Source organism: Camelus ferus, chromosome 13, assembly GCF_009834535.1.
Source record: "Camelus ferus isolate YT-003-E chromosome 13, BCGSAC_Cfer_1.0, whole genome shotgun sequence".
In the NCBI taxonomy this organism is placed as follows: Eukaryota; Metazoa; Chordata; class Mammalia; order Artiodactyla; family Camelidae; genus Camelus; species Camelus ferus.
In genome coordinates, this window is record NC_045708.1 from 1466742 (window position 1) to 1494631 (window position 27890).

Consider the following 27890-nt stretch of genomic DNA (forward strand, 5'->3'; position numbering starts at 1 on the left):
ATCCCTAATCACTAGATTACCCCTCCCCAGGCAGGTTCCTAGCTATCGTCCTCCCCACTCTCCATGGCCCCGGGAACAGCAGGCCCTGACCCCAGACTCCTGCGGGCCTTCCCCAGGCCCTGGCAAGGGTGCAGTCCCAAAGTCTGTAGGGGGTCCTGGCCCAGTTTGGCCAGGGCTCCAACCCTTTGAGCTGAGGGAGGGAGCGTGGAGAGGGCCTGGTGAGCTGGGCACTCCCCACCTCCACAGGAAGGCTGGATCTTCCTAACCTTGGGTCCCATGGGCTGCCTCCAGGGCAGAGGAAAGCCATGCCGGGCAGGGGGTGGGGTGGGGAAGGGACGCTCTCTGCAGGGGGAGGACTTCACGGGAGCCACTGCATTTCCCCCAGGCCTCACACTCAGCCTTACCGGGAGGATCCAGGCAGGGGGTGTCCTGGGGTGCCGAGGTGTGAGGGTGACCTTGTGTTTGTGTTTTCTCCAGACACCAACCCGACCCATTTTGGCCCGAAGGCTGGAGCCTGCCTTGGCTGAATTAAGCCAACAGCTCCAGAGCTAGGGTCTCCAGCCCTCCTCCTCCCTCTCCCAGTGACCCCCACACCCCATACCCCGAGCATGAGGGGGTTCTGAGATCACTAGGGCCTGCAGCCATGCCCTAGTTTCCCATGGGGACTCCCCTCCAAGTCCCTGAGAGCCTGGCAGCAAGGCCCAGGGACCCTCTCAGCCCAGGGGTTGTCCGCCCAGCCCAGGAGAAGACAGTCAGGGTGTGGGACTGGATGGGGCAGGGGCGACAAGGCCCTGGAAGGGCGGCAGGCGATGGGACTGAGCTGCCGAGGAACTCGGCGCCACCGCTAAGGGCAACACTCACCTAGGGCCGGAAACGGTGGAGGTGGCGGTCAGCGGGAAAGAGAGCCCGGCAGAGAGCGCCTTCTCTGGCCCAGTCAGCGCCGGCGCAAGACTGGATGCCCCCTGAGCAGTGGGGGCTCCGTCGGGGTTCGAATCCCAGCAGGGAGGCAGCTGCGGACTGCGGACAGGCGAGCGCGGAAGGCCCAGAGCTCTGCTGCCCCTGGCTTTTGACCACCCTGGCTCCGTCGGGCTTTTTCCTCTGGAATAGCATTGGCCACGTGCCCTTCTAAATCAGGGTCCCTTTGCTAGGACCCCGGGGTCTCGGGGTTAGCTCTTTGGCCATCGCCAGTTCACCTCTTTTATGGCAAGGGCACAGGGCTCTGAATGTCAGTCCCAGCCAGAGGCACTACGGGTCTCATGCACAACAAAGGGAGGGGCACGGCCCGGAGCCCACCCGGGGCGGTAGAGGCCCCCACCGCTAGCACGACGCCTCCCGGCCTCGGGCTGACGCTGCGGCAGCTCCGAGTCCTGCAGCCTGGCAGAACCCTGCTACTGGAGAGGGCGCGGGGGTCAACGCCTCCATTTGCTTCCAATTCATTCTCGAATCCCAGACATACCCGAATGGCAATTCCCACTGTCCCCACCAGGCCCCTGGGCCCGGACACCCTGCCGGCGCCCAGCCTGCCCCTCCGCGGCCGCACCTCCGAGTTTGAGGGCTGCGGGGCAGAAGCAGCACCCCGTTGGCTCCCGCCGGCGCTTTTCCACCTGCTCCGCCGGCTCTCTCGCCCGAGACGCACCTGGGCCGCGAGAGGCAAGGGGGAAGTGTCCCCAGAGGCCCCGATCGCCCGAGGTGGCCCAGCTCGGGCGCTCGCGCCCCTGGGTACTCACCTGGGGCCGCGGAGGCAGGAGAGCGCGGGCCCGCCCCGAGGGCGGCGAAGCGCGGGGCGCCCGGCGTTCGGACAACTGCTCCGGCGCCCCGTCCCCAGCGCCCGGCGCGCTGCTCCCCGCGGCTCCGCGCGGGGCCGAGGGCGGCGGGGCCGAGTCCCGCCCGCCGGCCGGGCGGTGGGGAGCGCGGAGCCGGCTGCGCTGCGCTGTTGTTTTTGAGCCGCGAAGCCCGAAGCAAGAGCGGTTGGGTGGGGGCGAAGGGGAGGGGGCGGGGGCCGGGGAGGCCCGAGGGGGGTGGCGGGGCCCGAAGGGGGCTTCGGAGGAGCCGGGTTCGGGCGATCGCGGGCTGGGGACGGGGCCGAGGGGAGAGACAGGGAGGAAGGCAGGCTGGGGCGACGGTGAACGCAAAGCTCTTTAATTAGTAATAAAATGCAGTAAAACGAAGCAAAACCAGCCAGACCCGCGTCCGAACTGTCGGCGCGTTTGCCCCCATAAGCAAGGAAGTCTCGGGGACAAACGCAGCCGCCACTCCATCTTTGGCCCCGGCTGGGGCGGGAGCAGCAGCGCGACGCGACGCAGGGGAAGGGGGGGGATAGTCACCTCGCCTCCGGGGCCACCTGGGTCCTTTTAAAGTGTCCGGGGTGCGGGCCCCGGGCGGGAGCGCGGAGCACGGAATGTTTTCTTAAAGGGCCAGTTCCGAGCTGCGCTGAAAAGGGGGGGAGGGAGGGGCGGGGGGGAGAGAGATAAGTGAGGTGAAGGCCGGGAAGGCCGAGGAGAGCCCCCCAATCCCGCGCCGAGGCGGCGGCGGCGGCGGCGGCGCGACGATGAGGATGATGAATACATTGCAAAGTTTTTTTGGCCCCGGCGAGGGGTGTCAGATTGAGTGCTCTGTGCGCATGTGCGAAGGTGTCCAAACTGACAATGCTGGGGAGATGAAGATAGTGTGTAGCTGCTTCTGGACTCAAGGAGGAGGAGAGAGATTCCGCGAGCCGACACCATGCGATCCAAGGCGAGGGCGAGGAAGCTAGCCAAAAGTAAGTCTCCCGCGCTCGGCCGCGCCGCGCCGCCGGGCCCGGGCCCCGGGGCCGGGGCGCCTGGGCCAGGGGTGCGCGTCGGGGCGCGGCCGGCGCGCCTCAGGCTCTCGGCCCCCGGATCGGCCGCGCGGCCCGGGGGCTGCTCCGCCTCCCGCGCTCCGGGGCCGCCGGGCTCGGCGCGGAGGCTCGGGGCGCCCGGGCCGCGCGCTCCCCGAAGGCGCCGGCCCCCTCCTCGCCGAACCCCCTCCCCCCCCAGTGTCAGGCGCTCGGGCCCGGGAACCCGAGGCGCGCGGTGGGGGCCGGAGAGGGGGGCGGAGGGGGAGGGCTGGGGGTGGAGGGGAGCGAAAAGCGAAAGTTAGCGAAAAGTTGACGAAAGGGGAGAGCAACTTTTCCTCCTCGCTCGCTCTCCCTCTCTCTCCGAGTGGCTCTCAGTCCTGGTCAAATCATATTCCGGGCTTTTGAAATAGTGGGCGCTAGAGCACCGCCTTTGGCGTCCGCCAGCCGGGAGTAGAGGAGGGAGACCCCGAGCCGGGGAGGGGGCGGAGGAGGGGGCGCGGGCCGGCGCCCACCCGGCTCCGCGGGCGCAAGGGCAGGAGTGGCGACGGCAAGACAGCCACAGCCACTGGGGGAGCAAAATGGAGCCGTCTTCCTGGGCTTGGAACTATGGTCGTGAAGTTTATTCCCAACTGGTGCCCCGTGCGGCGGCGGGCGCTCCTCCGCGACTCCGGCAGCCCGCGCGGCCGCCCAGGCGCCGGTGCCTCCGGCGGGAGGGTCCCCACCGGGCCGCCTTCCTATCCTCCACCGCCACCGACCTCGGCTTCGCTCCGACCCTCCCGCACCCGCTCGTCCGGCACAGCCCCGAGGCCTGGCGGGGACAGAGCTGCCCCCGGCGAGACTGCCCGGTCCCCGGTCTTACTTTCTCTTTCGCTCCGTCTCGGGCCGAGCCGCGGGCTCGGCGCGCCCAGCCCGCCGCCTGCCGGGTCCTCGCCGCCGGCCGGGTGCGCTCGCGGCCCGCACGACAGCCCGCCGCCGCTCCTCGGGCCAGCCGTGCGCCCTCCGCGCCCCGGCCTCCCGCGCCCTCCGCTGCGAGGCCCGTGGGCCCGGGGCTGCGGCCCGAGAGGCGGGCAGGTGGGGGCGGCGGCGCCGCGGCGGCCCGGCGAGCGCGGCTCCCGAAGCCCGGCCGCGGCCCGGCTGCAGCGAAGTGGCGAGCGCCGCCCGGAGCGTTATCGGAGCCTCCTGCTCTCGCCGCCCCCTCCTCCGCGGCCGCCCGCCCACCCACCCGTGGAAGAGGCGCCCGGCCGCTTCCCCTTGCGAATCCCTGAGGGACCACCAGGCCGATCAGTAGGCTCTTCTTCGGCCCGACCTTGCCAGGCCCGGCCTCGTCGCACCCAGGGCCGAGCCCCTCAGCGTGAACCCGGTGGGCGCGAAACTCGCGACAGTTTTCCGAAGTTCTACCCTGTTGGTTCGGTGCGCGGCCGGCTCGGCCCGACCCGACAGCAGCCCCCACAGTCCGCAGGCCGCGCGTCGGGCCCGCGGGGGAAAAGCAGCTCCCAGCTTCTGCAGGGTGCTCCTGGACTCTGCCCGCGGCCGCTCGGGGCCCCTCGTTACAGTGCCCCTTTCCACCCGGTCTCCTCTGCCCGGTGCTTATGGCCTCGGCCTCCTCGGCCTCCCATGACCTCTGGCCCCTCTTGGTGCGAACAAGGCCCCGCGTTTCATGGCTGGTGCAGCTGGCAATGCGTGTGTTACCTGCCTGCTGGCGGGCACGTGCAATGTGCGTGTTCATGTGCATGTTCGGGTCTGTTTGTGCACCGTGGATCTTCTCAGTGTCTTGGCTCCCTGGAGCAGGCCGCCTGGGTCAGGCTGTCGCCAAGAAAGGGCCCGAAGATGGAGCGAGAAAGTGGAGAGCGGCGGAGTTCTCGCTGGGCCTTCGCTGCAAGCGAGAGGCCGGCTCAGTGCGCCGAGAGTGGCCGCAGAAACTTCCAAGCATCCCACGCCTGCCTGCTGTCAGCCTGGGCCTCAGCTCTCTGTGTGCTCCACCCCAGCCAGGTGGGGAAGCTTGCTGGCCCGGCTCTGCTCAGGACCTAGAACAGGTAGTGACCTGCAGCCTAGCTCAGAGGCCAGAGAACTGGACCCAAGGGTAGGGCAGAGCACAGGTCTCCCCTTCCTGGGAGCCCTTATTGAGGAAAAGGCAGTGCCCAGCAGGTCTGTGGGGCTCAGACGCAGGCGCAGCCCACACTGGAGCAAGCACTGGGAGCCCTTCCCGCTTGGGCCCCACAGTTAGGACAGCTGGCCCCAGCCCTCCCCAAGAAGGTGGCCCAGGCAGGCACAGGACCTCGCTGCCTGCCCGACACAGAGCACAGGACCCACCGAGGAATTTCACTTCACTGGACGATATTTTAAGCAGATGTGGACATCCCTGGGGACCTGACTCCATTACCTGAATCTGAGGCAGCAGGGCAGCCCCAGTGCCACCAGCAGAACCTCCCCCTCCAAGCCACATCCTGGCCAGGGTCAGGGAGCTGGAGGACTGGGACGGGGTCACAGTCATGAGGCCAGGGTGCAGGACTGGGCTGTGCCTGCGGCCGTGTGCCTGGCATGGAAGGAGATCCAGGCTGGGGATGTGACCCCCTGACTCAGGGCTTGGGGGGCTGCCTCAGAGGGTATATCTGGGGCTCTCATTTCGTTTGTGTTTCCCGAGATCCTACTCCAGGGGCATCTCTCCTGCTGGGTCTGCATGCTGCCGAGCTGGTGGCACCTTTGGGGCCCGCACTGGGGACTCTGAGTTGAGTCTGCAACGACAGAAGCCACTGGGGCACTCAGGCCAGGGCTGCAACCCAGCTCCTGGGAAACTGCCCACCTCAAGCTGAGGCTGGGAGGCAGGAGCAGTGAGGACAGGTGGGGGCCAGGGTCCCCTCCAGCCGGCTAGGCCTTGCTGGCCTGTGGGAATTCAGGCTGCTCTGTCCTCCATTTAAACACAAAATGTCACACAAAAGCTTCGTGTTTCTGCTGCTGTTGGGAGCCAGGTGGTCAGGTCGGGGTCAACACAGCCACAGTGTCCTCCTGACCTCCTCACAGCACAGCTGGGGGGCCCTGTGGTGGGGGAGGATGTGCCCCCTAAACTGTGTCCAGCCAGAGCCCCCACTGGAGCACCCTGAGGTCTTAACTCCGCGGAGGGGACAGATCCAAGAGTCCTAGACACCACGTCTTCCAGGCCTGGGGAGAGCTTCCAGACAGCAGCCACTGCCGCCCGCCCCCACCCGGGTGGGGGTGGGGGCTGCTGCCTCTGCGCCTGCTTTGAGGGGGATGCCTGTGAGGAGGGTGTGTGTGTGACAGGGAGTAGGGGCGCCCTGGCTGCAGGCTGAGCTCCCAGCCTGTTCCTTCTCCCTAGCAGAAACAGGCCAGGTCCCCCTCTGCTGGGCCCTGACCATCTCCCACCCTTGGAGGGGAAGCCTGTCCCTTCCGCCAGTCTCCTCCCTGGAGCCAGGACAGCAGCCTCCTGTCCGGACGCCGGGTAGGGCAGCAGCGCCAGGAAATGTCCAGCGGGAGTCTGGCGGCTCGCCCCGCTTCGGGCGAAAATGCGGAGGCTGCGGTGGAGGGGCGGGGTGCAGGGCTGGCTGCCAAGGCCAGGTGCCCCGCGGCGGTGGTGAGCGATTGCCTGAAGGCTCTGGCTGGCCAGGGGCCCCGCGGGTGTGCCAGGGCACCCACCGAGGCCTGCGGGAGGGGAGGGTGCCGGGTCCTGTTCGTGGATGACCTCCCGACGTGCTCCGGGGGAAGGGCACCCGCTGCCGCCTGGGGTCCCCAATCACGCGCGCCGCGTTCCTTCTGTTGGCCGCTGGCGTGGAGCAGGTGCGGGCTAGGCCTCCCCGACCCTGCCGGCCTGCAGCTCCTGTGCACCGGGCGTCTCCCTTCTGGGCAGAGCGCAGGGCAGGGGACCCAGTCTCCCGTTTGTGCTGAGAGGCCGGGTGCGGGCGGTGGAGCGGCCTGGGACTCCCCTCCACGAGCCCCTCGGGGGAGCGAGCCAGCTCGCTGGGCCGCTGTGGGCGCGATTAGCCCCCTGTTTTATTCAATTAGGAGGCAATTAGAGATCCTTGGGGGCTGGGCTGGTAATTAAGGTGACATATAATTAGAGTTTCAACAAAAATTATCCAGGATTAAAAATCTTTTGAATAATTTCGTTTAAAAATTTCAAATAGCGTTAAATACAATTTATCAGGTTTTGAATCAAACCCGTGTAACAAGTCTTGGACGCTGCAGCTCACGTAGCCGGCGCGGGAGGACAAGGCACAGTCGGGGCGCCGTCCCTGCGGGGGAAAGAAACTTCTCGAGGCGGAAGGAGCCGGCCCGGCCTCGCTGCGAGCGCAGACGCGGGCTGCGCGGGGCTCCAGACGGCGCGGGCCGGGCCGGGCCGGGCAGGGGCGCGGGGCCCGGGGATCCCCGGCGGAGCCGACGGCGCAAGGCTCTCCGCGCACGAAGTCGCGACCAACTACAGCGCGGCGTGAGCGGCGCCCGCGTCCACACCGCGCAGCGGGGCGGTGGCGGTGGCTGCGCCCGGCTGAGCGCCCCTGGTCTCAGCCCGGCCGGAGCGACGCCCTCCTCCCCCAGGGCCGCGGCGTGGCCCCAAGGGGCTCCGCCTCTCTTGGCTTCCTGGACGGAGGGAGCGGGCTCCGCAGCCGGCTGCTGACCCGGCCCAGACTCCAACGCGGGGCGCAGGCCCATGTGCGGTTCCAGGTCGCTCCGCGGAAGTGGGTCCGGAGAGACGAGGAAGCAGGCGCGGGAGGCCGGGTCTAAGTTGCGGCGCTGCGGAGAAATCGAGGCGGGGGTGGGGAGTCCGGCTTGCCAGGAGCGACCCCTGCCTTCCCGGGCCGCATCCGCAGGCCCAGCTTCCATGAATGTGGCGCTTGGGCCCCGTGCATTCGCCCCACTCACCTGCCTGAGCCGAGACCCGAGGGAGCCACAGCCTGAGCCCTGCCTGCCCATGTCCCTGTGGCTGCCACTGCCTCGGGGAGGGGATCCGGTAGAGGAGACACTTGGGAGACATGACCCCATTCCCCCTTCACTGACTGAGAAGGATGAAGTGTGGCTGGCTGGCACCACTTTTAGGGGTAAGATACGAAGGGCACAGAGAGGTCAAATAACCCATAGACAGTCACACAGCAGGTTAATTGTGAAACTGAGTGTCACTTAAAGTCCTCCAGGATTTCTTATTTGGCAGCCCCATCTCCTGAATGCTGCAGTTAATTCCATAGGATTTTTTTTTAATGTGTCAGGATTTAAGCATTTTCCCAGGGCCAATGGTCAGCTTCTAACAGGTCTGTTCTTCAAAAGCAAGCAAGACATCAGTGTGCTTAAAGCTTGTGAATGCATCTGCCGAACTCGAGCACTCAGCCTCCTCCAGGCGGGGACTCTCTGCCTGGGACTGGGCTCCTCCGCTGGGCAGGGGCCTTACCTGCGGTGTCTCCAGCCCCTGGCTCTGGGTGTCCTCTCCCAAGGACAGGTGCAGGATAGCTGGAGCATTGACCCAGGGTCGACCTTGTCCACCCCTCACATTCTTCCTTTTGCCTGAGCAAAGGGAGGAAGTGAGGTGTCGGGCCAGCTAGCTCCCCATTCCCTCCACCCCAAATCTGGAGGGAAGTCATCACCGCCCCTCCCCCAGGCCGTCAGGGCGAGGTGGAGCTGCCCCGTGGACCTGAGCCACTGGGTGAAGAGCCGGCGGCCGCAGCTAAAAGTCCGGTCTGGAACTGGCCGCTCTTCCTTAAGTCTGGGCGCCTCACGGGCCATCGTCAGGGCCAGGGTGGCCGTTCCGGCCACTCTTGTGCACCCAGGGCAACGGGGGTGGGCTCTTCTGTTCCAGCCGTCTCCTCGCTCTCTCAGGGTTTCACCATCAAATCCTCCTCGGTCCGGAGGTGCCCCGGCCAGGCCAGCGGCCCCTCCCTGGACTGCGAAGAACAATGGCCTGGGGCGGCAGATAGGAGTGCCGTGGGGCCTCGATACATATTTGTTTAATAGTTAACATTCTGTGCAAAAAAAGGAGGGAAGTCAGAGTCTGGTGAAGGCTTTGCTTATTTTATATCCACTATACCTATTTCTGTCCATGAAAATTGGCTTAATTATATCAATGGAATGTTTCTTTTTCAATTCTGTACGCAATTAGTCCATCTTGCCGGCTGCAATTTATTTTAATAAAAAAATAAACCAGTGGTGTGTTCAGTTCCTCGTCCCCTGGGGACAAACGCGATTGGTGTGTTTAATTTCATTAACTACAATGCGGCCTACTGGAAAAACGTATAAAATCAGCTTTATACAGCTTAAACACTGGCATTTGAAACAAATCATTATTGCATTAGCTGTCACACGGGTAATTCTAGAATCTAAGGGAAAAAAATATATTATGGCTGTTTTTATAACCCTTTGCAAATGCACTGTTAAAATAATTTATAATCATTTTAAAACATGGCTGGGTCCTGGTGAATATTTTATCTCCTCCAAAGAAGGCTCCGCATTCTCACTGCACATTTTCCATCTGACGCCTGAGCCGGTCCCAACCCCAAACATGCATCTTTCGGGGTGGAGACAGTGCAGCTTCTGTTTAAACCGACCTGATGAGCGTGGGGTCACTTTTTCATTCTGGCCTGACTCTGTTTCCGAGGTGGATATTTGATGCAGCAACAGACTCACCTGAAATTCGCCTCGGGGTGGAGGGGCCCCCACGAGACTGGTGCTGCAAGCCCTCAATGCACCCAGACTTCCCCTCCGGGCCCCCGGGTGGGCGGACGGGGGTCCACAGAGAGGTTTTACAGGCATGGGAGCAAAGCCGCCCTGTGGGCAGTGTACCTGGGCTCCAGCTTGGACAAGTGAGGGCAGCCCTTGCTCTGTTCGCCTCTGAAACCCTGCTCGGGAGGGCTTGAGAACCAGTGACCTCGAGCACCCACTGCTGTGTCTGACGGGAGGCTTCTGCAGAACACGCCGGGCTGGGAAATTCAGCAGCCTCGTGCTGCTTCTCCGGGGGGGACACCCTTCCAAGGAGGCGTGTGCCTTCAGTCTGCACCCCGTCCCGCGTGGGGCGTGCGAGGGGTGTGCACCCCGGGGTGTGTGTGTGTGGATCCACGCTACCCGCCGGAGTCCTTGCCCGGCCTGAGCTGCTCTGCCGTCGGCGAGGCGGGTGATGGAGAGTGCCTGCTCCTCACTCCCACAGGTGTGAGGCTGGAGACGGTGAGAAGGATCTGTGGGGGGGGGGGGGGAGAGCAAAGCACGGGGCTCCTCTGCCCGGCGGTCTCCTGGTTCTGAGATGCTCTTCCCGGAGACCCGAGTCGTGGCCCGAGACCCCTGTTCCCTGAGCGTGGGGGTGCAGAGGGAACACCGCCGGCTGTGAAGGGACAGGATGCGGGCTCAGCCTCCAGGCCTGCTGTCACTGTCCCTGTGCGAGTGCCGTGGGGGTCTGCCTCCCTCCCATCCCCAGACAGTTCAAGGGGCATTGACAGGAGGAGAAGACCCCTTCTCCTGGTTTGAGGCTGGGGCCAGGGCTGCTGTCCTGCTCGCGTGGGGAGGCTAGGGGTCCCTGGGACTCCAGGCTGTTTCTCGGGAAGCTCCCAGAAGCAGACTGGGGCCCTCTGGCTGCACTGGCAGTGTCTCCGTCACCCTGGCCTTCAGCCTCCTGGCTCACCTGGGTGGCTACGGGTGGGTCTGATTTTGTCCTCTGACATCAGGCTTGTGCTCCACACTGGATTTGGAGATGGGGTGATGGTGAGGCCTGAGGGAGACACTGGCACTGCCTCTTTGGGTCTGAAGCCCTGTCCTGTTTCTCCTGGGGGCGGCTGGAGGAGCCGAGTAGGGAGAGCCCAGGCCGGGCCTGCCCGACCCCCAGCTCCAGGGGCCCCGCCGTGCTGCCAGGACTCCAGGAGTCCAGCACGGCCCTCAGGACTGCGGCCTGCTTCTCTTCAGTGCTCTGCAGAGTCGAGAGATGAGTGGCTTTGTCTACTTTCCTACTTTAGAAAGGGTAACAGAGCTGGGCGCCGGTGCCAACGTCAAAGCCATGCTGGTGGGCACCCTGGACGCTGCTCCCATGGCCACGCGGGGGCCTCCCCCTGCGGCTGGGCCTGTGGGACGGGCGGGGTGGCTGGGGCGTCTCGGGCCCCAGAGCCGGCGTGCCGTCCACTCCAGCAGCGGGCTGGGCTGCGTCCCCTCCTGTGTGTCTCAGCTCATGGCCACCAGACCCTGGTCTTTGAAGTCGGAGGAAGGGTGTCCGTCTGGGAGGGTAAAAGTGAGTTGCGACTCAATCGAGGGGCTGCAGAGTGTGGACAGGTGGGTGTCTGTGCCCCCTGTGCTTCCTCCCCGGCCGCCAGCAGAAGGTTCTGGAAGGGGGCATGGTGTTTGGGGAGGGGATTCTGCCTGGGGTGGGATGTCCCACTCAGGCAGGCAGGCAGGCAGGCAGGCAGGCAGGCAGACCCAGTTGGCTTACCTCCTGGGCCCGCTGGGGAAGCTGCTTTGTCAGGCCTCAGCCTCCCTGCTCCGTGGGGGCCACTCGGGGCCACAGCAGAAGGCCGTGTCCGTACATCGATTCCGCCACCCAGCTTGGTCGCGAAATAAAGCACACACGGTCCTTAGCTCGTGATTGTATTTTCAAACTGGGGAGCACAGGTGCTGGGGCCTGTCTCCACCCTGACGTGCAGAAGGGTGCTCACCAAGCACAGGCCGAGCCCTCCCTCCCGCCGCCCTCCCGGACCCTCACCCGGCTAAGCCTTTTCCATCCTCACGTCTACCTTGGGGGTTAAACAGCTGTTGGCATCTGCCGGCTCTTTTCTCATCAGAGGCCTCCCAGGGCCCGCAGGGGTTGGGTCTCCTGTTTGTTTTGGCTGCACTGTTCCCCTTGGCGGTTCATCTCTGCGTGTCGTCCATGGGCCTACTGTGTGCCAGGCTCTGAGACGTACCTGAGGGTCCCAGGCAGCTGCGGACCCACTCAGAGGAAGATGTGTCAGGTCCCCGTGCTCTGGGCAGTGTCATGGATGCCCACTGGACTCGGGTCCTCACTGGCCAGCAGGTCCTTGTCCCAGGGCCTGGGCCTCTGTGTCCAAACCACTTGGAAGGGGAGAGAAGCAGCAGGCCGCCCCCACCTCAGCACGTTTGGAGACTCCCAGCTCGCGGGCCCCCCGAGCCCTGCCTCTGTGCTCGTGGAGGGGGTTGCTGGACCCCCGACTCACCGCTCTACTGCAAATCAGAAAGGCCCGAAGGAAAGGGAGGGAGGGGCGCGGGAAAGAAGGTTTGCGTATCTGTCTTTGCTTCCGTGAGAGCCTCTCTCTCTCTCTCTCTTAAATTCAGTGGCTCAGACGAAATTTGCACAGCGTATCTCTGGTTCCGATGGCAGGCAGGGCACCGCCAACATTTCAGCACAGGAGTGAAATGCCTGGGAACCGAACGTGCCTGGGAACGCTTTCCTGGGACACGGTTTAACCTCATATCTGTGTTCAGACCCCAGGAGTCAATATTCTGCCGAAATATGGATTTGCATAACACACGCCCTGCTAGCTGCTTTTTCTAGTCTCCGGGAAAGGGGCGCACATTTAAAAACGCTTTGGACGTTTGTACCTGCTCAATGGGCTGTAACAGCCTCTTCAGAGATGCCCAGAGACATCAGTCCATAAAACATTTAAACAAAGACTGAAAATCCTGCTCACTGGAGGAGCCCGAGGGGTGGCCACGGGCGAGCTGCTGCAACCCGGGCAGAGCCCTGGGAGCTCTCCTCTGTCCCTGGTGCAGCCAAGCCAGGCCCCTGTCGCTCCCTGGCACCTTTTTGCCTGCAGGTGACACTCCCTGGTAAAGGTTCAGAATGAGGCCACGTCCCCAGAATTCATACTTCTGCCGCACAGGCCGCCTCTGGTCTCGGTCCTGGAAAAGCGATACGATTAGGTCCTCGCCGGGCTGGAATCGGCGTCGCCACCGTGTGCTGCCCTGACAGCCGTTCCCAGCCCACAGACGCACAAGTGGCTGTCAGTCCCCTCTCCCCACTTGCTGTCCTGATCGAAGGGGGTCCTGGGTGCTGTTTCTGGGGGTCAGTGGGGAGGAGAGCACAGGCTGCTCGCAGGCCCCCGGGGCCCCCTCTGGACGGAGCTTGTGACCCAGAGGATGTCTTTTGCTCAGTCAAAATTGAGCTGTTTAGGCTGTGGCCACCAGCCTGGGGCGGTGCCACCTTCCTCTTCACTGCCACCTGCTCGTCCCCAGATGCCTCCCGGGGAAGCCTGGCCTTCTTTGCAAATCACTCTCAGCTCTTATTCCTGGAAAAGCCAGTGAATTCTTGAACTGCTTGAGAGTCAGGGAGCATTTTGTTGGCTGGAGCTGACGCCGCTCTTGGTGGGAGACACGGCCCCTGACACACACCCTTCGTCCGGGCCACGTGCTGAGGGTCTCCAGGAGCGTGCGGACGCGTCCACGCGGGCGCTGCACCTGCGCACTGGTGCCCGCACCTGTGCGCCAGCCCGGGTCCGACGTCCGAGGGAGACGCGCCCTCCGGCCGGTCTTTTTTGTTGGTGACTTTGCACCTCCCTGCCCACTTGTGCTTTGCAAAGAGCCCCTCGTTTTCACTGCCGCCCCCAGCGCCGCCCCCCCCCCCCGTCCCAGTGTCACTTAGCTCCCTGCGGCGGCGTCTGGAGCAGGGGCTGCAGCAGCCGGGCGGGCCTGGCCCAAAGCCGTTTGCAGCTGGGCGTCGTGTGAGAAGAGACGGGAGAAGTTCAAAGGTGCAGGGAGGGCGATGGCCGAGCACTTTCCCGCGGTTTATAACCCCCTGGAAGAAACAAAGGGGAGTGGGGGCTGTTTGGATAACCCTGGGCCCTAGTGTTGCATTTAGAAAAATTAGGCCCTCTTGAAAAATTACAGAATTACGCTGCCAGTGTCAGGTTCCGAGATAATGATGTGTCTGTGTGCGAAAATATTAAATTGCAATCGCACGCCTGTGAGTACCTCTCTGAATAGGGTATTCAGTTCCCAGCTCGGGCTGAGCATAAAGCTAGTGACTGACAGAATACAAATGGTGTCGTAAAGCATTGGGGGGGTTTACAGCCGGGCTCCGTCCTTCTGATCGGCTGTTCCATCTCGGCCCATCGAGCCTTCCTTTTCTGTAATGAAACAGCCCAACAATGTGGCTAATTATTTATTTATCACGTTAGCAGGAGGAAAAGCTGTCACAGACAGATCAATTTTTCCCTGGAAGTGATTTGACGAGACTTTAAAAACCAGCCCCACGATGAAATGCCGGGCGCTGTCCTCTGACCTCCCCAAGTCCGCGTCATCCACTCCGCTGATGTCTGGTTTTAAAACACCCACCGGCCGCTCGCTCCCTCACCCGGCCGGAGCCCAGGCAACCTTGAGCCAGCCCAGTGCCCTTTCTGCCCAGGGGGCTTCTCACTGCTTTCCATCCAGAGGAACGGGGTCCATGGCTACTTCTGCGCAATGAGATCTGAGTAGCGGCACGGAAACCTGGGACGACAGGAGATTTCTCGTGCCCCCTCAGCCCCACGCCCGGGGAGACCTGGCATCTCTGCCCATGAGCCGGGTGCCACCAGGGTGTCCGGGCCCCCGATGCTCCATGCTCCCGTGCGTGTTCAGGGTGCTCCTGCATGTGCACGCAAGTGTGTCCGACGGGCAGGAGGTGGAGTTTCGGTGACGGCACGTTTGGCTGAGTGTCCTTATGAACAAAAGGGCCAAAAAAAAAAAAAAAAAAAACAAACCCGCAGTGGAAAGTAAGAGCGCTTAGAAACCCCGGGGCAGATCGCCGGCCCGAGGGGGGCTCTCGTTTCACGGCTGGGAGTCAGAATTGCAAAGCCAAGGGCCCCTGCGTCTTAACTTTCTCTCCATCGAAGGTGTTAATCTTACCTTCTGAAGGTTAGATAAAGCCCCTCAAAGCTGCTGCTGGCTATTGAATCTCATCTACTAATGACAGCGGCGGGCCCGGGCAGGCCATCTCGGCCGCACCGCTGGTCCCTGCGGCCCGTGGCCGGGTAAGAAACCCGCCGTAACTCCCACCAAGTTCTCCGTTTACCCGGGGTTTTAGGTTGCCTCCCATGCCTGACAGACTGCCCACGTCCAAAGGGGAGGGGACTGACAGCCATGGCGAGGGTGAGGAGCCCATTACCGCGGCCCGGGGCCCTCCTGCTTCTCTGGGGGGCCCCCGCCCCGACTCTGACCACAGACGCAGCCTGGCAGAGGGAGGGCAGGGCCAGACGCGGAGGCGGGCTGCCTTGGGTTTCCGGACAAAGAACCCCAGGATTCTTTGCCCACCAGACACAGATGATGCCCTGGCTTCACGTGCGGGGCCTGCCGGCTGCGAGGATACGGCGAAGTGGCAGTTTAGTGCAGCCTGCAGTCGGATCGGCAGGACATGGGGCCTCCGGGCCAGATCTGGGCACCCCGGAGAACCGTGACCACGATGTCAGTTCCCATCCCAGGGTGCCGGTCACCAGCAGAGAGCACAGCTTGGACACAGGGTGTGCGGAAGGGCCAGTGCCACGATGACCTCCCTCTTCAGGGAAGCCCTGACGCTCACCAGGCCTGTGAAAGCAAAAGCCAAGCCGAGCCTGCCCTTCCCCGCCTGGCCCAGAGGCAGTGGCCGTCAGGGCCCCGGGCCAGCAAGCAGAGGGGCGATGAGGACAGGGCGCCCCCGTGATGCCGGAGAAAATGGACTCGGAGTTGAGAGCCACCAGCCCTGGGCCTGGAGAGGGTCGGTTCCTGGTCTTTCTTCCCACATTCCCGCGCGATGAGTGGCTCCATCACCTTAGCTGGCCGTGGACCAAACCAGGGGAGCTTGGTGGGTTCACCTGCGGGCCGAGTGCTGTCCCTGGTGGGGAAGGCTGGCCCTCGGGGGCCCAGGCCAGTGCGCAAAGGGAGGGTGGGCAGGAGGCTCTGGGCGGGGCGTAGTGAAAGCCTGTGGGGCCTCGCGATCTCCAGGAGCAGGCAGCACCCCCCCCCCAACATCCCGTGAGAGCACCTGCAGGCCAGCTGGACCGGTGTCAGTGGGACAATGGCCCGTCCTCATCTGGAGTCACCCCTGGCCACGGGCGAGACAGACCGGAGAGTTGCCCATAAGCGGGGGCCCTGGGGGTGAGCAGATCCCGACTTGCTGGGGGCCGTGAAGGCCAGGGTGACGTGTGCAGGCTGCTTGACGTCGTGTCATTACTGTCACGCTCTGCAGGATCCAGGCTGTTGTTGTTAGCAGCTACTTTGGGCTTCTGGAATTTTCTCGCACCTGGCAGAAGGCAGATTGGTGTGTGAGTGTGCAGGGCTGGACAGGCTCTCCAGGGCCTCTGGATGTGGCCTACCGGTTAAAAATCTCGTCCAAACTGGCATCGTGATGAGTGAGAGGCCTCCTGGCCAGGGCTCCGAGCCGCCTGCCGGCCTGTCGTGTGGGGCTTGGGCCGCTGTGCAGTCTGTGGACCTGGGCAGGTATCTTTATTGGGTTTGGGGGCCTCCACCACCCAGTCTCCGGGAGGAGAGGAGCCTCCGGCTGCAAGCCACCCTCAAACATCAGGACACAGTGCCAGCCTCGGGGGCGGAGGCCAGCATGTCCGAGAATCGGAGTTTTGAACCTACCCTGTCTTTCAGGGTCTCTTGCTTGGTTTAGCTGCAGGGGATTTGGGGCGCTGGGTGGCAGCAGCCAAAGCTGAAAGGGGAGGCAGTTTCTCCTCCCTCTGCTGTTGGATATCCAGCTGGCCCTCTGACTCCTGAGAGTGTGTCTCTGATGTCTTCCAGGCGGTCACGGCGTGGACTCGAGACATGGGGGCTTTGCTGTAATCAGTCTGTGTGTGCATGGACACTCACCTGCATGCCCACGTGTGTACAAGCACACGTGCACACACGTGCACACCCGGGCAAGGCGCACACTTGAACCGTGCCTGCACAGAGCACACACAGGCAACACAGGTGCACATGTATGCATCCGTGTGCACACGTGTCCTCACACACACAGGTACATGCAGCCCATTTGCACACGCACTGGCGCACGTTTGCACAAGTCGCACAATGCAGTGCATATAAGCAACACGGGCACACGCACACACACCCGTACACACACGCGCGTACATGCATGGCGCTCTGTGCAAGACGTGACTGCATGAACCAGACTGCGGTTTCAGGCCTGGGCGGTTTAGGAGACTGAGGCCTCAGAGAGGAACACGTCTTTGGCGGGTGAAGAGGACCCTCGTTCAGGGGGCTGTCACCGGGTCTCCGTGGCCCCACGGGCCTGTAGACAGGGCAAGAAGAGACGGAGGCTGGGACAGTGAGTCCGAATGCCCCTCGTGGGCTCCCACAGGAGCGAGGGAGGGTCTTGGCATCTGCCTGGCCAGGAGACGGGCTTCCTCCTCCCTCCTGGGACCCTGGGGTGTCAGGGTCCCTTCCCTCTTGGGTGCGGCAGGCAGGGGCCTCCGAAGCTTGGCCTAGATGGGCTGGATCTGGTGTCATGCAGACCCAGGAGCAGGGCGCAGGGTCCCCTCTGGCCCTTTCAAAGGGACATTCGATCTGAACCCTGGGGCTCAGTAAGGAGACTCCTGCGAACCCCACGCTGATGGAGTCAAAGGCACTCAGCCGCTGGAGAGAGCACTTTGCAACGTCGGGCTCTGGCATGAGGCCCTTTGTGGGATTATCTGCCCCCCTGGGAGGCGTGGAACGCTGGGGGCGAGGGGCCACGGCAATATAGAGCTCACACAGGCCGTCGATAAAGCAGGCTGCTTTCTGTGGCCGTTCTGTCGCCGAAATTTGAGGTGCAGCCCCAGAGTGGAGGCCACTGGCTCAGGACATCTGAGCCAGGGAGGACCGTCCTCTCTGCCCTTGCCCTGGAGAATTTGAGCCCAGGCCGCATTTGCCGGCGTATACCCAGGGCTCCTGCCCGCTTCAAAAAACAGTGTGGGGAGATGGGCAGCACCTCACACCCCAGACTGGGCATTCTCAGCCTCCCCGGGGATCACAGTGTGGGGCCGGCGGGGCCGCAGCCATTGATGAGGGGACTGGCGGGAGGGGCCCCTCTGGGCTGGCAGCTCCCGGCGTCTGGTTGTGGGCTGCAGCTGGGAAGCCTGCGGCCCCGGGGCGGAGGCACCTGGCACACATCCTGCTGCAGGCGCTGGCTGGGCTTTGCGATGCTTGGGGTTTGTCTCCACCAAATGTCCAGCCCCTTTTTACTCCCTGTTTGTCCCCAAATCATTCCTGACTTTGTGGAAGAGGGCATGTCCAGCTGCTCCGGGTCTGGTGTCCAGGACCCACTCCTGACTCTAGAGTGTAGGTCCAGGTGGCCTCTGAGCACAAACCCACACTCGGGCAGGCGGCATCGCAGCCTTGAGAACGCACGGGATGTCCTCCTGGCCGGACGCTGGGGGTGTTCTCAAGCCGCAGTGACGTGGGGTTTCTGCCTCACTGGGTGGCAATCAACCTGCAGCCCAAGGACGAACTTCGTCCTGCTACCGGGCGGGACTGGGAGGACCACAGATGTGTCAGCTTCAACGTGCCAAATGCGGCTGCAGTGCGCCCTGGGATGGTGGATGGAGAGAGGAACTGACCAGGGTGGGAGCTGGCCGGCTTCCTCCAGACTCTCGATCCGGTGGAGCGATGGCACTGTTAGCGGGCGGGCAGCGTAGGCTGGGGGCTCACACAGACCCCTGCGGAATCCCGCACCCACCTCCCACAAGTGATGACCCTGGCTGCGAAGCGTCCCTGGGCCCAGCACTCCCATCTGCAGACAGGGGCTGCGTTACTTCTGGGGCTGTGGTTGAACCTAGAACCGGCTGGCCTGTCCCTCCTGGAAACTGGCATCCAGCTCCTGTGCGAACTCGCCTCCTGGAGCCCCGGCGGGGGTCATGGCGGGCCTTCTCTGGGCGCCTGTGGGGACCCCAGGTGGGCACAGGCCCTGAGGGCCGGTGCTCCGTACACGCGGGTGACCGACGGCCGGGCTGTGTGTCTCTGGAGTTCTGAGGCCTTCTGCACCTGACCACAGCCCCGCTGGTCTGGGCACGGAGCTAGTACCTCCCTTTAGACTGATTCAAGGGGGCCTTAGACGTGTCCACAAGCACCGCCTGAAGGTTGTGGTGGCCTGGGGTGGCTGGGGAGCTGTCTGTCATTTGTCCCTCTGTCATTTGTGCTTGTCCTTCTCTTAGGGAGGAGGACAGACTGGGAAACTGAGGCATGCTCAAGGAACCTCGTGCCCATGGGAGTCTTTATAAATTGTAAGGCGCTCACCCAGCGAGCTCCATGTGCAGGGTCTCCCCACCAGGGCGGCCAGCCTGGGCCCCGGGGTCACTGTGTCTGACCCCTAGGCTGGACTGAGGGCATCCATCACCTCCCGTCCAGGGCTGAAGGCGCTGGCACTCCCAGCGTGTCAGGGGTGGCTTCCCCTTGGCCGAGGCTGCCTCGCGAGGACCTGTCTCCCCCACCCCTGCCCCGCATACCCTCAGAGCAGAGACACTTCCCGCCCAGAATGTTGGCCGGCCTCCCAGCTCCCGGCCCGCTGCCTGACCTCCCGCCCTGGACTGCATTTTCATCTGGACACGCTGGTCCAGTTTAGAAGCAGGAGGGCCAAGAGAACCCGTGAGCTCTGGGCCCCAGAGCCTGGGCCGCACTGACCCCCCATCTGGGGCTGAACCCCGGGCCCAGCCTCGCCGTCCTTCCTGCGACCTTTGGGGTGGGGACGTTACGGCTTTGGGAGCTAATGGAGGATCCTTGGCGTCCTCTGGCAGTGCTTGCTGTATTTAGTCATTTACTTTTATGAAGTTTGCTGTGTAATTGGGCAAAAGAGCTGCAGAGAAGTGCTCGCGCCTGGAGGTTCCCGTGAAAAGCAAGAACCCTCCTGAAATTTCCAGTAGTGAAGCGGTTAAGTGATGGGACTCTGCAGTCTAAACGTGGTCTTGTTCACTGCCCACGGGAGTGGGGGCGGGGGGGTGGGGAGAAAAGGAAGAGATGGCAGAGTCCAGTGATGGTCACTCTCGGGCCAGCGCCACGTGTTTGCAGTTAGAACTGGACCCTGGCCCGTGGCGGTCCTGCCCCGGCCCACCCCCTCCTTGGAAGGGCCTGCTCCTTTGGAGGTGAAGGGTAAGGTCAGGTTTGCTTCTTAAAGGAGCCACCCCGCGTTGGCCAACCCGTCTATGGGAGCTGGGGGCCAGAGGGCCCGTGTCTTCTTCTTTCCCAGAAGACGGAGGGGAGGGGGCTTCCCACCCGCGCAGCCTGTCCGCAGCAGAAAGAGACCCACGGTGGGGCCAGAGAAGCCGGGGTGTGGGAGTGTCCCCGGGCTTCACAGTCTGGGTCAGGGTGCCACTCACCGGGCCTGGGGGCCCCAGCGAGGAACTGCCGTCCGCATCGGGGTCAGGTCAAGGGTCCTTCCTCGTGCTTGGCAGGCGACTCAACCCCGAATGAGGAAACTCTCATTTCTTGGGTTTGTGGGTGGGGGGAGTGCTTAGATCACCGGAGGAGAATTAAACCACCTTCGATTTCACATTTCTTTGCAAACAAATTCGTAGCCAGGAACGCCCTGCGCCCCGTCCCCTCAGATGGCACAAGCCCGGCCTCTCCAGGCCGCCCGTGCAGAGGCAGTGGTCCTGCTGGAATCACTTTTCTCAAAAACCGTTTCTCGGTTGTGTGACGTTGCCCGTGGTTTTCAGCATTACTCTTTTTTTTTTTTTTTATAACAACCTTGAGATGCCTTTGCACGAATCCCTGGTTGTTGACAAATCAATTTTCCGGGGAGGGAGGCGCGTCTCCGTCGGTGGCCCTGGGGGCCGGCCTCCTGCTTGTGGGTGAACGAAGACTGCACGGAGCTTCTCGGGAGCTGCTCCCTCGGCCCCTCCCCCAGGTGGCGGGTCTTTGGCCTTCGCGCTTCCTTCTTTTTGGTCCCCTCGTTCCGCTTTCTGATGTTGTTTCTCTCACCTTCTGAGGCCAGCCGGCCGCGCGGCGGGCTGCACGAGGCCTGCGCTTCTGACGGCGCCGGCTGTTTCACACGTCCCCTCGGCCGCCCCGGCCGTTCGACCCCGGCCGCTGCTCTTGGGGCAGCGCGAACACACGGGGATTCTGTCTGGCTGAGGAAACCCCTCGCGGAGGAGGCGGGAGGCCGGGCTCCTTCTGGAGTCTCTGCTGCATGAAATCAGGGAGCTGGGGGCCTGAGCCACTGAGGACCATCCAGAAACCAACACCACCCCCGCCCCAGACGCCCCCTCACGCTCCCCGTGCGCGCGCCCTCACGTCCCTGCCCCTCTTGGTGGGTGCCTCTTCCTCTGGTGAGACTGGATGTGGGGGTCTTTGCCTGGAGGCTGTGGTCAGTGGTGCCTGAATGCCGGCTTCCAAGCCCCAGGCAGGTGCCCCCTGGGCCCGGACGCCTCCTGCCTTTTCCCATTGGTGTGGGATCCTTTCCTAGAAGCCCAGTCCCGCTCCAGAAGGAGTAGGGACCCCTCTCCCCATATGTGCCTGGAAGACGCAGGTGTCTCGAGGGCTGCGTGGCACATGGCCACTCAGTCACCTCACCTGTTCTCTCCCCCCCCCCCATGGGGGTCTGTGGCCTGAGGGAGTTAGGCAGGCACGGCCTCGCTGTGGATGGATGGAGGTGGCACCCTGCCAGCACAGCTCCCGCCCAGGGAAGATGTGCGTGGACCCTGTAGCTCTCTGCACCCTCGCTGCCTGCACTGTGGTACCCAGCCACGAGCCCACCTGAGCATTGCCGTCTGAAAGGTGTGGGCCCTGGGCCTCCCCCATCCAGAGCTGGGTCCCTGCGCATCAAAGCTGCCTCCCCTCGGGCCACGTTCTCCACGGAGCCAGCCGGAGAGGAGCCCGTCCACCCACTTGGAGCTGGAGAGGGTGTGCCGGCCTCGTGGATGGCGTGGGAGGCGATGGGAAGCCCTCTGAGCGCAGCGGCTGCCTGTGCTCCTGTTCGGGAGAAACAAGACGTCCCCAGGCCATCAAATGCATCCGGCTCCAGCAGCCTTTTTACAAGACGGAGTTTCCTCATCGGAGCAGAAGGGCCCGCCGGGCACAGGCCCAGGCGTGGGTGCAGGCCCAGGCGCGGGCGCAGGCCCAGACCCTGTGTGTTGGGGCAGCCACCGCTGCGGAGAAAATGCAAGGAAGCGTCGCATCCGGGACTTGCAAATTCCCCCTTCTGGGGCGCCTCCTCCAGGCCCAGCCAACCCAGGCATGTTCACCCCGAGGCCCTGGCCTGCTCCCAGTGGGTGCTTCTTTGGATTTCGTGCAGATAAGAACACGTGATTGTTGGCTTTGCCACACCAGCCCGTCACCTGGCCAGCTTCTCGGTGACTGGGACCCGGGCTCGCAGCCCCTCCACTTGTCCTCCCAGCCGTCATCATTTGTTCAGTGACAATGGAAGCCCCCTCTGCCGCTCCGGGTTCTAGGACGCTCTCCTGCCCTTGCATGTGCTTGTGGTCTAGGCGGGCAAGAGAGACAGAAGCGTCCCCCAGATCACAGCCGGGGGTCAGGGACGCGCTGGCTGCCCCTGCACGGGGCAGACAGTCAGGGCCCAGGCCTGGACTGGCCGGCCTGGGCTCGAGTCCGGCTCCTCCACCTCTCAGTGACCCTCCAGGCGCGGCGTCCTCAGTCCTCCGGTGGGGGTGTTATGGGCCCCAGCCCTCCTGGTCCCAGGAGGGGATTGGGGGGAGGCTGTGGATGAGCTCACTGGCATCCAGGAAGCAGCCCAGAGATGTCACTGTATGGAGGGGACATCAGGGCAGCCGGGCAGGCTAGGGTGACACCCTGGGGTGGCAGCCACTGCATTCCCAGGAGCTGCCTGTCTGCTCAGGTTGGAGTCCAGCTGGGAGACACCACACGCACCGCCAGGCTTCCTGGAGCTCCTCTGAGCCTGTCCAGAGTCGCTGACCCTGTCCCAGAGGCGGGTGCCCGGCTGCCCGGGGCGGCCCACATAACAGTGGAGGCTCCTCGGGAGTCAGGGGGCCGTTTTGCTCAAGGAAGCTGGGCTGGGCGCTTGTCTCCCTGGAGGGCAGGCCAGGTGCGCACCCTGCGGGGGCTTCTTGTGGCCATGAAACACACCTTGGGCTGTGCCACAGGGCAGCCTCGGGCGACCCCCAGCTTGGGGGCACCCTGGCCATGGCTCGGCTGCTCCCCGGTCCCTCTGACACAAACTGCAGCCTCCCTTCAGAACCCCACCACCTCCCACCTTTGACCTCTGCTGAGGCACCTCAGTCTCAAGTCAAAACGTCTCCTGCTGCACCATCGTCCCCCAGGAGCAAGCAGGGCATCTGACCCCAGTCTCCTGAAGCAGCAGTGACACTCCTCTGGATGCGGGGGACGGGAGGTGAGCGAGACCCCCGGGCTGAAGGCAGAGCCTTCGGGACCAACTCCCCAGACTCCCAGGGTTGGGGGCCCCTCCCTCTGCTCAGAGCCCTGTGTGGGGTCTGAGGGGAGCCTGACCCTGGACAAGGCAGCTTCCCAGGCTCCTCTGAGGCTCCCAGACGTGGGCCCTGGGGCAGACCCACGCCCTGCCGGCAGGCATGGCCTCCTCTTGTCCACAGACGCACCGCAGAGTGAGAGCGAGGCCTCCGCGTGACCGCATGACAAGACTTGCTCCCTGACCGACGTCTGCCCTGCAGGCAGGGCTCCGGTCAGGACCGGGGTCTTGGCTCTGAAGGCCCTGACCTGCGTGGTCACCTGATGGCTGAGCCATACAGGCCCCCGCCCCCTCGAGGGGTGGATGGAGACCGAGGCCCTGGGAGAGGACGTGGGAGGAGACTCACCTGTGGATGTGATAGCACAGGACTGCACATGGGAAATGGGACCACGATGCCAAGACGCCAGCTTCGTCCCCACCTTCCTGGTCTCCTCCAGGAGCCAGAGGAGTTGGACTTTCCAGAAATGCTCAGATCCTCATGGGAGTCAGTGAGAAAGGCTGGAGCTGGGAGTATGGCCCTACAGACTCCCGCTCGTCTGCCCGCCAGGCCCCGGGCCGAGTCTTCCCGTGAGAAAGCCGACCATCCCTGTGTGCAGGGGCCTGGCAAGGGGCTGAGGGGCACAGCGGCCCACAGGGAGGTGGCCCTAGGAGGCCCCTGGGCTAGGACTGCAGCTGACCATGAGCAGGTACCCATCCTGGATTCCTTCTGGCTCCACCAGGATACCCCGTAGCCCCAGAAGGAGGGGCGACGGTGTCATCAGTATCATCCCTGCCGTAGACACGTGGGCTGTGGCCCCTTCCGCAGACACATGAACTGTCGTCCCCGCCGTAGACACAGGGCAGGAGCTCAGGGCCCGGCCGCCTGCTTTCAGCGGTCACAGGCGTGTCGAGTGGCCACCACGTGCCACTGCTGTGTGAGCCTCCAAGTCACAGCTGAGAACAAGGCTGCAGAGTAAGAGCTGGTCCTCAGGGATGCACCTTCCAGGCGAGCCCCTGACAAGTTGTCGTGAGAGCCACCAAGAAGCTCACAGGGCGACGAGGAGGGGCCGGTTGGGGAGAGCTGCTTTCGACAGGTGGTCTGGGAGCCCTCCTGAGGAGGGGACGGAGGCCCCGACGAGAAGGACCAGATGGAACCAGCCCCAGACGAGCACCGACGCGCAGGTGCCCCCGGCCCCCACGGCAGAGCTGCGCGTGCGGGCATTCCCCCTGCAGACAAGGGCCCCAGGCCCAGGGGCCGCGCTGATGGTAGGTTCGACCCTCCATCCTGTGGCCCTGGAGCTGGGCCCAGGCCCTAAGGGGGACAGGGTGAGGTGGCCCAGCGGAGACAGTGGGTGTGGGGCCCTCGGAGTGAACCCCGAGGCAGGGGGCACTGTGTGCAGGCCCAGGAATGAACATGCCCACCTGTCCCACCGCACGGCTCCCTGACACGCATGCCACACCCTGCCGCCCCCAGCTGACCACCAGCACCACGGGGCGTGATGCGTCCAGGGAGGGGGGTTTGCGGGCCTGAACCAGGCGGTCTGGGGGCTTCGGTCGGAGCTCTTCCATTTCTGTGGTAAAATGTGCCGTTTAGCTTCAAAAAGCCCGAGGCTCACCACCTACGATCAGTGAGTGGGAACTAGAGATCTAGTAGGGACGGCTGGGCCTCCCGCTCGGGGCTTCTGTGGGTGGTTCTGGATGAGTCCAGAATTGGGTGCCACTGGGCGCAGGGCCCTCCTCCCTCGCCGGCCGGGCAGCCCCGCCTGGGCTCTGTGCCGCCAGGTGGGGGTGGATGCATTCCAGGGTCTCATGGCTGCTCCTGGGCTGGGAACGAGGCTAGGGGCGGCGGGGGTGGGGGGGGCTCCTGTCCACTTATCTTGAGGGGGCCATGACGTCTCAAGGCAGAACCTTTGAAACCCAGGGAAGATGGGGAAGGTGGCAGCCGCCGGCGAGCTGAGTGACGCAGCAGGCGCAGCCAAGTGGGTCTTTTTGGACCCTTTGGAGGAATTTTCCCACCTCTGGAAATGACTGCCAGGCTCTGTGATGGCCCAGAACCCTCAGTGAGCCACGGCTGAGAGCCTCGTCGGTACCTCCCCTGGTGACTGCTCCTCCTGCCCCGGCTGGGGAAGGCGGGTGCTCGCCCACCCACAGTCCCCTGCAGGGGCCAGGCCAGGCGGCTGTCAGAGGCAGACAGCGTTGGGCAGGTGTCAGTTCCTGCCCGGACCATTCAGAGTAACGGCCAGTGTCGACGGCTCCAGAGCCCAGGGAAGGATGGGGGATGCTCGGGGCGGGGGATTGGGCTGGGGAGGCAGGTCTATGCACCCCCAACCTGCCTAAGCAGGTGGGTCAAGGAAGGAATTCTTGGTAAATTTCCCCGAGCGCCAAGAATTTTTAAAAGACACCACAGAGTGTGGACTTCTGTGATTCTGTGGTCAGGCTGCTGTGTTCCAGGAAGTGCCGAACAGAAGTGGTGACTCTGGCCAGGGACCTTGGTCTGGGGAAAGGCAGTGGCCACAGCCAGTGTGGTCTGTGGCTGCTGGTGACCTAGAAACCAATGTCTGAGTGTGCTCAGTGCAGGAGGAGCTCCCTGCGCCAGGACCAGGAGCCTTGGGTGGGGCAGTGGGACACTGAGCGGGGGCCTCGAATGGGGGGGGTGCAGAGCCGTGCACGCGTGAGGTTCTCTGCCTGCCTTTCCGCCTCCCCTTGGCTTCTAAGCATCTCTAGGATGGCTGTGGAATTTTCAGAATGGACTGACTTAAACACAAATCCACGTGAAGTAAATGGGGGATTCTCCACCCCCACCCCGTCTCAGAGTCCGTCGGTCAGAGGGCAGCACCAGCCCGGAAGACAGCATGGCTCAGCCCCTCGCAGGCTCGGCACCAGGGCCCGGACCCTGCAGACAGTGGCTGTCACCTCCACAGGGCCTGGCCAGCCGTGAAGAGGAGGTGACTCCCCTGCTGGAGCAGTTCACTTATGGGAGTGAACAGACTGGTTCAGTGGGAAACGCTGGCACCCCTGCAGTCGGTGGATGGAGGAATGGCACACCTCCCAGACACGCTGGGGCCCTCCTGCCCATCCCTCCAAAGCCGACAGGGACCCTGGAGGACGTTTCCGTGCGGGCACCGTCACTGTGGGGACTCCAGGCCACGTGCCTGCCCACCCCCAGGAGAACCCCATGGGCCAGGAAGGGAGCAGGGGCCGCGTGGGCCAGGCCAGGGCCTCCCTCCTGCTCTCCCCTTGGGAGGGCGGCGTTACCGGGGAACAGAACTCCTGGTGCCCCAGAGAAGCATGGCGACTGAATGGGGAATTTCCTGTGTTGGGTGAGACAAAGCCAGGTGGGAGGAAGGCTGGGGGCTGGGGGCTGGGGTCTCTGGGACCCCTCAGCCTCTCCAGGCCCCTCCCTCATCCCCACCAGGCACAAATGGCTGGTCCCCTCTCCAGCCCGGGGAAGTGAGGACCCCAGAGGTCCTCAGAGGTCATTCTTACTGGGCACTGGCCGGGGTGCTAGGAGCAGTGCTGGCAGGCAGTCAGGGGTCTCCCACTGCCCTGTCTGCCCGCTTGTGGTTAGAAGGTCCAGCTGCCCTGCAGGGGAGTCAGTGTGGCCTGAACACCCGAGGGCTGACCACTCAGGAAAACCTGGGCTCACCCTCTGAGGTTTGCAGGGAAGGCAGGTAAATACATCTAGAATTAGGTGTGTTTTCCATAGTTTGGGGTGCGGCTTTAGCCGGCCTGGGCTCACAGGGCTGCAGGGCGCCAGCCTTCCTCAGCTACAGTGTCCCCCGCAGAGCAGAGCACGTGCCCCTGAGATCCGTCCACTGCCCCTGGGGAGGTGGGACGCAGAGGGGACTCCGGAGTCCAGGGAATAAAGCCGGAAAATGAAGAGAGGCCACGAGGCCGGGCAGTGAGGGGTGGGCAGGGAGGCCGGGGCTCCTGTCCCACCTGGGGCCTCCACAGACACAGCATCTCATGAGTGAGAGGACAGGGTTGGCTCGGATGGCCGCTGCGGCTGCGTCTGCTGCCAACGGGCCAGGTTCCAGGTCAGCAGGTGCATTTTGGAGAAAGCCTGGCCTCAGCCTCCTCGTCCAGGCAGCTCTGGGGGCCCCTGTGCCCCCTGGAGACGGGGCTGCCCTGGAGGTCCTGTGGGCAGCCTGGGCAGGGGCGGGAAAGCAGGGCTGCAGTGGGTGGAGGAGCCTTGAAGGGGTGGATTCGCCACTTGGGGTGTCCCAGGGCCAGGGGTCCTGGGGTGCCTGGCTGGGGGCTGCCTCACACTGCTCCCCGCTCCATGGCCATTCATGGTTTAGGATGGAAGGGCCCTTCACCCTGGCAGGGAGAACGTGACGACAAGCGTGATGTGTCAGGATGGAACGCAGGTCAGGGGGCAGCCACCGTCCCTCCCCTATTTTGCCTTTCAAACGCTCAGCAACGTCTGTGCCCGGTTGGGCCCACCTCCGTGTGAAGCCCCAGGAACCTGCCCTCCCTCCCGGCCCGGACTGGGGTGGCCTGCTCTGCTCTGGAACCTGTCCATTTTGGGTGTGCGGTGGGCCGGCCTCACAGCACCCCGGGCCAGGCGCCCCGAGTCCCCCCCCGGAGGGAAAGGGCCCTCCCTCCTCCTCCATCCTTCACCAGCCCGGCCCTCCCGCTCTGCGTGGGGTCCCTTGCTGGTCCTCCTCTCCCGTTGCTCCAGCCTCAGGCCCCTTCTAGCGTCTCCTGCCCAGGTTGCTGCTCTGAGCCCCCGTCTGCTGTCCCTGGTCAGGTCTGACCATCAGTTGGGAAGGAATGAGGTCATTGGAG

General features: G+C 63.9%; 2 protein-coding genes across 5 annotated transcripts in view; one reads left to right on the forward strand and one right to left on the reverse strand.

Moving 5' to 3' along the window:
• The first annotated feature begins 2444 nt into the window (after window positions 1–2444).
• PRDM16 (PR/SET domain 16) overlaps window positions 2445–27890 on the forward strand; it is a 310820-nt gene continuing 285374 nt past the window's right edge. For all 3 annotated transcript variants that reach the window (XM_032494990.1, XM_032494992.1, XM_032494991.1), the window contains exon 1: window positions 2445–2758. In XM_032494990.1, coding sequence (XP_032350881.1) covers window positions 2722–2758 — 37 coding nt within the window. In that variant the 5' untranslated portion in view covers window positions 2445–2721. The remainder of the gene's footprint in view (window positions 2759–27890) is intronic.
• Window positions 5917–8683, reverse strand: LOC116668224 (translation initiation factor IF-2-like). Of its 2 annotated transcripts, none has more exons than XM_032494995.1 (2): window positions 8445–8683; window positions 5917–8317 (listed from the first exon to the last, which is right to left on the reverse strand). In XM_032494995.1, exon 2 carries the CDS (start codon window positions 7802–7804, stop codon window positions 6980–6982), a length of 825 nt encoding a protein of 274 aa, XP_032350886.1. In that variant the 5' UTR covers window positions 7805–8317; window positions 8445–8683; the 3' UTR covers window positions 5917–6979. The 2 variants fall into 2 exon arrangements, with proteins under 2 accessions (XP_032350886.1, XP_032350887.1); XM_032494996.1 differs by having other exon boundaries at window positions 5917–7555; window positions 7685–8683.